We start from the raw sequence: 12,074 nt of genomic DNA on the forward strand, positions 1-12,074 counted from the left end.
TTACAAATAATATATCTTATAAAGGGTTAGTATCCAAAGTATATAATGAACTCATAAAATTCAACACCAAAAAACCAAATAATCCAATTAAAAAATGGGCAGAAGACATGAACAGACATTTTTTCAAAGAAGACATCAAATGGTCAACAGACATGTGAAAAGATGCTCAACATCACTGATCAGAGAAATGCAAATCAAAACTACAATGAGACATCATCTCATACCTGTCAAAATGGCTAACATCAAAAACACATGAAACAAGTGTTAGAGAGGATGTGGAGAAAAAGGAACCCTTCTGCACTGCTGGTGGGAATGCAAACTGGTACAGCCCCTGTGGAAAACAGTACAGAGATTCCTCCAAAACTTAAAAATAGAACTACTCTCCAATCCACCAATCACACTGCTAGGTATTTACCCCCAAAATTCAAAAACACTAATTCAAAGGGATACATGCGCCCCTATATTTATACCAGCATTATTTACAATAGCCAAATTATGGAAGCAACCCTAGTGTCCAGCAATAGATGAATGGATAAAGATGTGATATATACATACACAAAGGAATATTATTCAGCCATAAAAAAGAATGAAATCTTGCTATTTAGGATGACGTGGATGGAGCTAGAGAGTGTAATGGTAAGCAAAATAAGTCAGAGAAAGCCAAATACCGTATGATATCACTCATATGTAATTTAAGAAAAACAAACACCAAAAAAAAAAAAAAAGAAAGAAAGAAAGAAACAGACATGAAGAAACAGACTCTTAACTATAGAGAACAGATTGCTTCCACAGGGGAGGTAGGTGGAAGAATGGATAAAATAGGTGATAAGAATTAAAGAGTACATTTACCCTGATGAGCACTGAGTAACACATACAATTGTGGAATCACTATAGTGTACACCTGGAACTAATAACACTGTCAACAGTGGAATTAAAATAAAAAACTTAATAAAAATATTTTTAAAAATCTAACATAAACCATTGTGAAAACAGACCTTGCTATGTAAACCTCATCTGAAACAACTACCAGCATGGGCACAAGCCTCTGTATAAAAAGCAAGAGAATTATCAAAATGTGAACCTATGCTTCAACTCAAGAACCAAACAAAAATGAAGCTAAAAAATACAAAACTGGCTTTAATATATTTTTGGGTGTCCTCCTTGCACAGGGGCCAGGCTAATATTCTCTCTATCATTCCAATTTTAGTATATGTGCTGCCAAAGCGAGTACAGCTTTAATATATTTTTATTCTGAAATTTAAACCGAGAAGAAAAATTTAAAACTTCCAACTTGCTGAATCCACTTTCTTTCTTCCCATTCAATTTTGCTTCCATTCCTGCTTTTTTTTTTTTTTTAAGATTTTTATTTATTTATTTGACGGAGAGAGATCACAAGTAGAGAGGCACACAGAGAGAGGGGGAAGCAGGCTCCCCGCCGAGCAGAGAGCCCAATGCGGGGCTCGATCCCAGGACCCTGAGACCACGACCCGAGCTGAAGGCAGAGTCCCAACCCACTGAGCCCTGCTTTTAATCAAGTTTCCAATGATTACACTGTTAGATTTGGCCATCACCAGCCAGCCAGTCAGTAAAAAACCCATTAATTATCCTTAATGCCTCCCTTTCCCTCACCATCTTTATTCAATACAGCAGCAGGTCTTCTCAATTGTTCCTCCAAAAACAACCTAATAAGCTTTATATTCTTTTCCAGCTTTTCTAATACCATTCCAGTCTACAATACTAACATATCCGGCCTGGACTACTGCCATCACCTCTTAACCGGTTTCCCTGCTTGCATTCAGGACTCCTCCATAGTGCATGATACCACTACAGTCAGGGTACTAAAGACAATTTATAATATGCCATTGCCCTCTTTAGAAGCCCCCCAGTGCTTTCCTATCAGAGCCTTCAAGGCCTTGCAGCATCTAGTTCCTGCCTACTTTCCCAACATCTTCCCTTTTGGAGCTCCACCACTCTGGCCCTCGTTCATGGCAAATATTTAAGCATTTGCTACTTCTGACTGCCTGGCATACTTTTTCCCTACCTCTTCACATAACTACTTCATCTTGTCCTTCAGATTCCAATTCAAATACTTCCTCATAGATCTGTTCACATACCACTCTAAGGTAGTCCGCTCTTTGCCACCTAACACATGACACTGCTTATTTTCTTCATATTTATCATAATCTGGCAGAATGTATATGGGGGCATAGAGTTGGGGGGGGGTCTTTCTTTTACCATTGTATGCCTGTGACATGTAACGGGCACTTATTTGTTTAATCAATAAATATTCCAACAGAGGCACGGTCTATAACCATGCAAATGTATTACAGAATTCTATTCCAGACTGGACTCTACGAGCAATTAGCTGCATAGCCTTGGGCATACCACAAGATTTGAGTGGGTTAAGAGTAACTGGACAGTAAAAAAGTGGATGGGGCGCCTGGGTGGCTCAGTTGGTTGAGCGGCTGCCTTTGGCTCAGGTCATGATCCCAGGGTCCTGGATGGAGCCCCACGTCTGGCTCCCAGAACCTGCCTCTCCCTCTCCCTCTGCTGCTCCTCCTGGCTTGTGCTGTCAAATAAATAAAATCTTAAAAAAAAAAAAAAAAAAAAAAGTGGAGATGGCATGTAGGATTTCTTTTTCCTTAATTTTCTCCTGGATCTAAATTCAAGAATATAGATGTTTGAAAGCATTTGACCTCTCTGCCTCCGTTTCCTCATTTGTAGGAGACTGCTCTGAATACCACTTTCAGCTAAGAAATACTAGAACTAAGGCTCACCTGGGTGGCTCAGTGGCTTGAGCTTCGGATTCTTAATCTCAGTTCAGGTATCGATCTCAGAGTTGTGAGTTCAAGCCCTACAATGGGCTCTATGCTGGGGTTGCAGCTATTGTAACAGGCCTTAATCTACTTTTTAACCTAATTTTCCTTAGGCACACCTTATTTCCACCCTGCAACCAAACATTACACTTTACTGCCTGTACATTTCCTCATTCTGCCGCCTCTTCTCCAACTCCAACCACTGGAAGTTTCCCTTAAAAGCCCAGATCAATTGTTAACTGCCTCATAAAGTCTAATTCAACCACCTGGCCCAGTATTGGTATGATCATTAGGTGTTCCAGAAATTCTTTTATGCTTCAGAGTAGTCCCTGATCCTCTGTCCACCTGTTTCTTAATCCATAAAAGGGAGATAATACTATCTAACATACCGCACACTATTGTTGGACAACTGTGAAAACTTAGCTTGATAATAAAGCGTTCAATAAGTAGTAGTATTTGTTGGCTACATACACTTTCCGCTCTCCTTGAGAGTCACCAAAATGACTTCATTTCCGAATCTCCAGAAGTTTGAAGCTATTACTACTCCTTCCAATGCCTCAAGTTTTCATATTCATAAAATGAAGGGAGTGGACTAGACCAATTACTATTCCCTTCAAAATGAAGTTCCCTATATTTACATGAATACCCTTTACGGAAGCCTCAGGTGAGCTTCCCGCAACATAAATAGCTTAAAGCAAGGACACAGGCGCAGGTGAGCTGCTTTAAGGACGGGAATGCGAGGAACCTGAAACCACTGCTGCAAATGGAAGTGGCGTGTTAACACTAAAGTTGAAATAATGTTTATCAAAACCCTGGAGATCCTTTCTCAAGAAACTGAATCTTGCCATAGTGATGGCTCTTTTGGATTTTCGCTTTTAGGTTAGATTACAGATTATTTGAAGGAATCAGTGCCCCAGAAGGGCGGAAAAGATGACGAAGAGACCAGTCGCGTTAAGAAGGAAATGTGTGTAAGCCACGAATGGACGAGAGTTTACACAGCAAACCCAACGCCTTTCACCTAACCCTAACCCCAAGAAGCGGGAAGAAGACCGAAGACTGCTGGGAAGAAGTTTGCGGCCGCCAGAAACCCTAAGGCGGCAGGCCGGCCGGGCGTGCGCTGACGTCTGCGGAAGCGGTGCAACCTCAGCGCTCGGCCCCTTTTCCAGGCCAGCCCCCAACCGCAGAGCCGCAGTTAGGGACCCCGGCCGTAACTCCTCAGCAACCCCCCGCGTCCCGCCCCCGTACCTGCGGGGTCGAGCGCCATCTCGGCGGGCGGAGAGAAAGCAGCGCCTGGCCGCTCCCGGGCGGGGGCAGGGGAGGGGAGGAGCCTGGGCTGGGCGGCACGTGCGGCCGCCAGGAGCTTCCCACGGGAGGAAGAGGAGGCGGCGGTGGAGGAGGAGCGCCGTGCCCTCTACAGAGCCCAGCAGGCCTCTTTCCTTCCTTCTTATTTCCCTAGTCACTACTTCCGCCTCCCATTGCGCCTGCGCCCTCCTGGCCCCGCCCCGAAGCCTGTAATTGCTGTGGAACCGACATCTGCGGGGGAATGGCCGGGCAGGGGGGCGTGGCTTCGCGTGCGTTGGAGGCGGAACTGCCTCCGACGCGGGCAGCCTGGCTTGGGAAGGAGCGTGAGCACCCGGTTGCAGACTGGGCTAAGCGAAGACGAGAGCAGAAGCTGTGGGCCTTTGGGAGTGCGCCTCCCGTGGCGACTAGGGTCACCGCCAAGCACCTCCCTCCACGTCCGCCTTCGGAGAACGGAATGAATCATCCTGTTCCTTTATTTTTTTTCTCGTTAACATTCATTCATTCCTAAGTGTCTATTTTATGCCTGTCGGGTTCCAGCCACGGGTTCGGAATACGAGGGACAGATAACTGAATAAAAATAAGGTTCCTATTCTCGAGGAGTATCGTGTTGGCAGGGGAGTCAAATACCAGCAACACGCTGTTAAATGGGATGAACTCCACACGTGCGAGTTATAGACAGCTTGTTCTACTATAGAAGTGGTATAGTTTGTGCAGTATCATTATTTGTCCCACGCATCAGCAGCCTGCGGTTCCCCTGGAGGGGAAATTAAAAAAAAATGGGCGCTAGAAAATATCCTTAGGGCGTACAGCCTGATTTGGGTGATGTTAAAAATCCCGACTCTGTCAATTAAAGCTGTTTTGAGAAAAATGAAGGAAGGCCATAGCTATGCTCCTGAAGAGCCCCAACTGCCCTCTTGTTAAAAAGAAACTTTCTGGTGGCAGTGGTGCTCATTTCCACTCACCAACCAGCCTTCTGAAATGCTTCCTTGTCATACCCACGTGTAGCTGGTTTGAGCCTCTGAAGAGTGAGGTGCAGCCGGGACAGATGGGACAGATGTTAGAAAAACAAGGAGCAGCTGCTTCTTCCCTGGGAGGGATTTAGAGCTTTCAAAATGATTCCCTCCCCACCTACCTGCAGTCCCTCCTCCCCTGCTGCTGCTTCAGCCTGGTCAGTTGGCAGAAAAAGCAGCCGCAGTTGAGCAGGGCTGGGAAAGTGGGTCTCTGCTCAGCAAGTCTTCCGTTTAAGGGCCTATTTGGGCATAACGGCCCTTATTACAGCTGTAGGTTGAGATGCCAAGGTGAAGAATTAATGTTTCACTCAGCCAGGCAGGAAAGCAGGTCCGTTTTCTTGTGTGTTTTATACATGTGTTTTGAAACGTACCAGATTCATTCTGGTGCCCCTTTTCTTTTTCTGGAGGTGGAGGATTTCCTTTAGAAAATAAATCTTTTTGAGGAGATGAGGTGAAGTATAAAAACAAAAGCCAGGCCTCAAACTGAGGTAATTAAACTAAATCTTCCTAGATGTAAAAGGCATCACAGAGAGCTTCAGTCAGTGACCCAAGTACCTCTTCCTGAATCCTACATTACAACCTATTAGCATCACAAATTCCGACATTTCTCTAGACTTTTGTTTCTAATTTGTAAAATTATTGTGAGGAGTAAATGTGATATCATTTAACTGTTTCAGTCATTGAAAAACCATTTCTATCACTTAAACCACTACTATTTATTTTTATTAAATCTAAATCAGCTCGCTTAAAGGAAAACGCACAAGGGTATTAACCACTTCAGCCTTATCCTATGCAATAATACCTGTAAAATCATGGGTTTTCCATATCCCATAAAATGGATTGCTGGACATATCACACTATGAGAAGCGCTAGCATCTCAGTACCTGGTACCTAACAGAGTACCCTTCTCCTGTCTTATTAAATCAGATCATTTGGGGGCAAAGTCTTTATAATGTACCTGGGAAAGATAAGTCGATTATTAAAAGTTAAACCATAGAAATGTAATTTTGGTAATTTAAAACAGAAGAAATTTCCTAAGATATCACATTATGAATGGACAATTCTTTGAGCAGTAACTGTAGTGGGAACATAAAAAGGAAGAGAGCACAATGTCCCAGAAATGAAGAAATATATATTATCTAAGCATGACCTCTAGGGCTCAAACAATATCTGGTACCTAATGGCTCCACAGTAGCCCTTCACAAAGGACTGAATGTCAGGGTGGATGGTTAAAAAGGACTTCAAAGATGAGGTAGAAATTATGGCTGGCCATGAAAGATGGGTAGCATGTGTCAGCAGAGAAGAATGCATGTCACACTAGGAGAAAAGTAAACAAAAGGGTCTGGGAGGGGGCACCTGGGTGGCTCAGTCGGTTAAGCATCTACCTTGGGCTCAGGTCACAATCTCAGGGTCCTGGGATGGATCAAGCCCTGTGTTGGGCTCCCTGCTCAGCGGGGAGTCTGCTTCTCCCTTTACCTCTGCCTCCTCCTCCTGCACATGCTCTATCTCTGTCAAATACATAAATAAAATCTTAAAAAAAAAAAAAAGTACCTAGGATTTGAGATGTTCTTGAAGGACAAATGAGGCATGGAAAGGACAGAAGGTAAGCAATAAAAACCTATGTGCAAAACCTAGGTAGGAAGCAGGGATGTGTGGCAGGCATGGTGGGGAGCAATGCCTGAAACCATTCATCTGAGGATTTGCGAAGCTAGGATAGTTAAAAATGAGACTGAAAATGTTAGAAGAGGTCAGATTCCCAAAGCCTTAAATATTAGGCTGAGGAGTGTTTGAATCTGTTGCTATAAGCAGTCAGGGGCTGTTGAAGGTTAACAACTAGAAAAATGGCCTTGTGGTCAAAGTGATGTCTTCTAAAGATTTTTTGTAGGCTAAATATAGTTGGCAAGGAGGGAGGCAGGGGCTAAGCGGAAGGGTAAGGGACTATTGCAGTTCAGGCAGGATCTGAAAAGAGCCTGAATGGGTGTATGTGGCAATATAAAAGAAAGTACCGTAGTGAATGTTCCTGGAAAGGAAGAATCCATTCTTCGTCACTGACTTAGGAGACTAGATCAAGGAGTCAAGAAGGATCTCTAGGTGATTCTGTTCCTTGGCAAATGTACACAGGCAAATGAGAAAATCATGGTGACGTACCTATTCATGCTTCAAATGATCTGCCATTGATCGTCATTACTGGGGAGCAACACTGAGACAGGGGAACCAGCTAGGAGGAAATTGCAGTGACCCAAGGGAGGAAGGACAGCTACTGATGTGTGGCAGAACATGCAAAAGCAAAGAGAAATGAACTGCTTAGTATGTAGACTAGACATCAATGCACACACACATATACATATCTCTTAGTTGAATGTCTAAGGAATTTGCAAGTATGCATAAATACATTACTTGTTTATTGCATCAATTCTGACTAGATCTAGCATACTTTTTTGCTCTATGTTGATAATCAGTTAACTATTTCTAATGTTTGAGAAAGTCAGCCCCTGCTTGCTTCCAACTCTGCCCAACGTCAGAATTGAAGACTTTTCACCAATAGCTCTGCTCTGCCCCTGTCTTTGAGCCAGTGAGAATTACATTAGGAAGAATACTAGAAGCTCCATCACTACCAGTACACGAAATTTGTAACTAGTTCTTGGCTAGAAGATCCCCATCCATTGGGCCCTATCCATTGGGTCTGCTTTCTGAGCTGTATGATTCAGCCCCCTGGTCCCCCAGGACCTCCCCCTTCTCCCATTTGAATGCATTTAGGTCCAGGTTGACACTTAAATTAGTTTGTTAGGCCTGCCACTACAAAGAACCACAAAATGGGTGGCTTAAACAACAGAAACCTATCTTTTTCACAACTGGGGGCTAAAGGTCCAAGATCAAGATATCTGTAGGTTTGGTTTATTCTGAGACCTCTCTTCCTGGCTTACAGATGACCATTTTCTCCCTGTCTATTCACATACATAGTCTTCAGGATGTGAGTATCTGTGTCCAAATTCCTTTTCTTTTTAAAATAAGGAAACCAGTCATATTGGATTACGGCCTGCCTGAATACCTCATTTTAACTTAATTATCTCTTTAAAGACGCTATCTCCAAATACACTCACATTCTCAGGTACTGGGCTTGGGACTTCAGCAAAAGAATTTTGGGGGATGCAGTTCAGCCCATTATAACAGTCTAGTTCCTTACAAGGACCAGAACCCTTCCTGGAATCCCAAATCACTTGGCTAGAGCCCTGATAACTTGCCTAGCTATGGCCTCCGCCCAGAGCAATATACTTTGTTCTTGTCTTTCTAGTAGTTGAGTAGGTTCTGCCTCGCAGTGGCTCAGTCCTCCTAGCCACTTCAGTCAGCTCCTGTCTGTCCCCCACTGCCCACACCCAAATGATCACAACGTCCACCTGGCTCTTTAACGAATCTTTTTAGTCCATCTGCCAACTGTACTGTTGCGACTCAGTCCAAGATCTACCTGCTTTTGCAGAGATGTTTACAATAGTCCTCTAACTTGCTCTCTGTTCCTGGGCTGTTTCTCCTACCACCCATTCTTTCTAACTCATTTCACCCACAACCGCAAATAAGATCATAAAATTTCTTACATAGAGTCCCTCAGTGGTTCTTCATATAAATAAAATCCAAACCTTTCCCTCGGACAAGGTTCACAAAGCCCCTGATAGACAAATTCCAGCTCATTACATCATCCTTTCAAGAACAACCTGCTTGTCCTCTACATTATCCACTGTATGAGACTACTTGCAATAGTTTAGAAAGTATCTGTGGGGACTTTTCTGTGCATTATCCCAGAAAAACAGGTAAGGTTCTGTGCTGAATACAGACACTTGAAACTGATTTCCAAAAGAGTGTGTAGTGGAAAGACAGAGGCTGTGGAACTAAGCAGAGCTCAATTCTAATTCCTCTGGCCTTCTTTTACTTTTTAACTGTTTTATTGAGATATAACTTATACACAGAAAAGGGCACAAATCTTTGTGCAGCTGAATGAGTACTTATATATGTATATACTTTTGAACTACACCTCTGATGAGGCCGAGAGCATTTCTAGTCATCCAGAACTTTCCTTGATACCTCCTCCCGATGCACCAGCCTCCATAAAAACAATGACTCTTCTGACTTCTCTGAGAATTTATTAGTTTTGCCCGGTCTCAAACTTATGTAAACATAACTGTATAGTATAGTCTATCATATCTGGCTTCTTTTGCTCAGCTCAAAAGCCATGAGACTCATTCATGTTGTAAATATCCACATATCTGCTCTCTACTTCTAATTTATTTGTTTCTCCCCCTGAGTCTCAGTATCCTCAATCACACCACACCTACATAATTGATTGGAGCATTAAAGAAGACCTGTGACAAACAGTGATAGTGGTTTCTAGCACATGGTAGGCCATTGCTAAATTCAAGCTATTGTTATTGCAATGATTATTTTTTACTCTAGAAAACTGTCTTTTTGAAGTTTTGCACTATATTCAGGGTGGTTTTTTTTTTTTTCAATGTAATACTTCAGAGCTACTCTGCTTTCAAGACTGAAATCTGGGTAACAATATGTTTAAATCAGTATTATGTGAACATCCTTCAAATGAACAAAGGAGATTTAACAGTGTGCCCTATCACTTATCAGGTGAGAAAAAAGGTGTGAAAAAAAAATCACCTCTCACCTCTGTGGAAGGCTTTTTATATTTTATGTTTTGTTTTTACTGTGAATTGTTTTCTGGGTGGCCTCCTTTAAGACAGACCACAATTTTTTTCTGGGGTCACAGAATTTTATTCCTAAAAAATACTTTTTAAAAAAGGGTAATAAAGATAATAATAATTCTATGACATGACTTATATTGGATTTCTCTCACCTTGGTCTTGTGCAGATATTATGATCCTTTGTAGAACTTCTCACAGGAGCTGGCAAACTTGACAAAAACAGTAGGGCTTTTCATTGTACAGTGAATCTGAAAGAGCAGTGACATTCTGATTAGATGGCCAGCTGTCCTGAAAACATCTCAAGGATTTTTTGCTTATTTAGATAAAATAAAGTTAGTGAAAACTCTAACAACTCATTCCAGATGTTTCTGCACTATTAATCCATCAGACGACAAACTTCCTGAATTTACTACCCACCCCTCCCCCAAGTCAGAGAGCGTACTATGTGCCATGCACTGTTTTGAGTCTTGGAATAAATAAAGATGACAGACTTTCCCTTAAGGAACTCACAGTACAGGGGGCATAAGACAAACACACGAACAAACAATCACAGTCCAACATGATAAAAGATGATGTGGGAGCCCAGAGAGGGAAATTAATTTGATTTCCAGAAGATATATTTGAAATAACTCTTTAAAAGTTATTATTCAACAAGAGAAAGACAATGGTTATAGTTAACAGCGTTTTACTGTATAGAATAGGCATAGGGTAACCATCATGAACAACAAATATGGTTGAAATAGCTGGATTGGCCACTATCAGTTGGAGCCACTTAGACACCAAAGAAGATAAAAATCAAGAATTGAGAACTGCTATCAAGTTCTGATGCTTTTTCACTAGTGCTACGCTCAGACAAAACAACCCTATGTCATTGATTCTGGTATATTTATCAATAGGACATTAAGAAATCAGTCCAAACGAAGAGCTCCTAAACACTCAGGACCTGACCCTCAGTAAAGAAGAGTGATTACAGAGATCTATTCCATTAACTAAATTCTATGTCACGGGGGCGCCTGGGTGGCTCAGATGGTTAAGTCTCTGCCTTCAGCTCAGGTCATGATCCTGGGGTCCTGGGATGGAGTCCCACGTCTGGCTCCTACCTCAGCAGGGAGTCTGCATCTCCCTCTCCTTCTGCCTCCCCCTTGCTTGTGCTCTCTTGCTCTCTCTCTCTTAGATAAATAGAATCTTTAAAAAAAAAAAAATCTACATCATGGAGCCAGGGATCCCAAGGTATGGATGAAGAGTTTCCTAAAGGAAAGAGGTATTGTTGTTGCTAAGCCACTTGACTCTGCTGTTTTGAGGGAAGAGACTGTCTTAGGCACCACTATAGTACCTCTTAGACAACTTAGCATCTGGCAGGGTAAATGTTGGTTGCATAAGTTCCTATTAATGGAGAGTATAGTGGCACCATGTAAAACTAATATGGGTCACATGGTCCACAGATTATTTTTCTTTAGCATCACTTTCTTCTTCTTCCTGTCACTAACCCCTACCTTAATTCAGGTTGCCATTCCTGATCTTCGGCTAAAGATAGCTTTCAGGTTTTACATTCTTATGTTTCCTGGTCAAGGCATCCCCTCACTTAGAACATGATATACTTATTTATGGCACTATCTGCTTGATGTCTTGTTCTTTCGGACTCTGCTCCTCCCCTATTTTGTTACATGGTTTCTACCAGTGTTGTCATGTCCTTATAGGACCTCTCTCTTTAGCCATACTCATTTGTCCAAGAACAGTTACCTGACCTAAAGTAGACCAGTGATGTTTCTGTCTAGAAAATATTAGCCCTGGGTCTAAGTATATCATCAGTATTTGTCTCCTGAGGCTAGAATTGGAAAATGTAGAAGCCAGTAAGACACAAGTGCTGTGCCGTGTAGAGAAAGTTATCTTTAAGGAAGAGTAAAGATGATGCCTAACCAGAAAAGTACAGAGATTCAAGACTGAGAAAATCCATATAGAGTTTGAATCTCTGGTTGTAGCTGCTCTGAGAGTTATATCTATTCCTGCCTTTCTGGGGCTTGGCTCTTTGAGCCACCAAAGACTCATGACTCCAAATCTTCTACGTCCCAATTCTCGCATGTGGCCACTAGTTCTTTGTAGGCTTCGGACACCTTCGTATAGGTGCAAACTGTTAGTACTTTGTATCTCTCTGAGACCACTGCCTGGAACATCCATGGGATCCTCTGAGCAGTTACACAGTTACACACATACAGAAGTGCAGGGGAAGCTACTGCCTGCAGGGTTAT

The 12,074-nt window shown here is 42.4% G+C and overlaps 1 protein-coding gene, 1 long non-coding RNA gene and 1 other non-coding gene across 4 annotated transcripts in view; all 3 read right to left on the reverse strand.

The window, feature by feature from the left end:
• Nucleotides 1-4,286, reverse strand: part of CMC1 (C-X9-C motif containing 1) — a 98,654-nt gene extending 94,368 nt beyond the window's left edge. For both annotated transcript variants that reach the window (XR_009350861.1, XM_059162425.1), the window contains exon 1: nt 4,062-4,286. Coding sequence is in view for 1 of the 2 variants with exons in the window: in XM_059162425.1 (XP_059018408.1) it covers nt 4,062-4,080 (19 nt within the window). In the remaining variant the exon portion in view is untranslated. The remainder of the gene's footprint in view (nt 1-4,061) is intronic.
• On the reverse strand, nt 1,120-1,231 carry LOC131826177 (U6 spliceosomal RNA). The gene has a single exon (XR_009351467.1). It is a non-coding gene; the product is annotated as a U6 spliceosomal RNA (small nuclear RNA).
• A 3,000-nt stretch (nt 4,287-7,286) lies between the features above and the next one.
• Nucleotides 7,287-12,074, reverse strand: part of LOC131825820 (uncharacterized) — a 39,367-nt gene continuing 34,579 nt past the window's right edge. Inside the window, exons 3-4 of the long non-coding RNA XR_009351322.1 lie at nt 9,981-10,076; nt 7,287-7,385 (exon numbers count right to left, since the gene is read on the reverse strand). This is a non-coding gene — a long non-coding RNA (uncharacterized LOC131825820). The remainder of the gene's footprint in view (nt 7,386-9,980; nt 10,077-12,074) is intronic.

Source organism: Mustela lutreola, chromosome 2, assembly GCF_030435805.1.
Source record: "Mustela lutreola isolate mMusLut2 chromosome 2, mMusLut2.pri, whole genome shotgun sequence".
Taxonomy (NCBI): Eukaryota; Metazoa; Chordata; class Mammalia; order Carnivora; family Mustelidae; genus Mustela; species Mustela lutreola.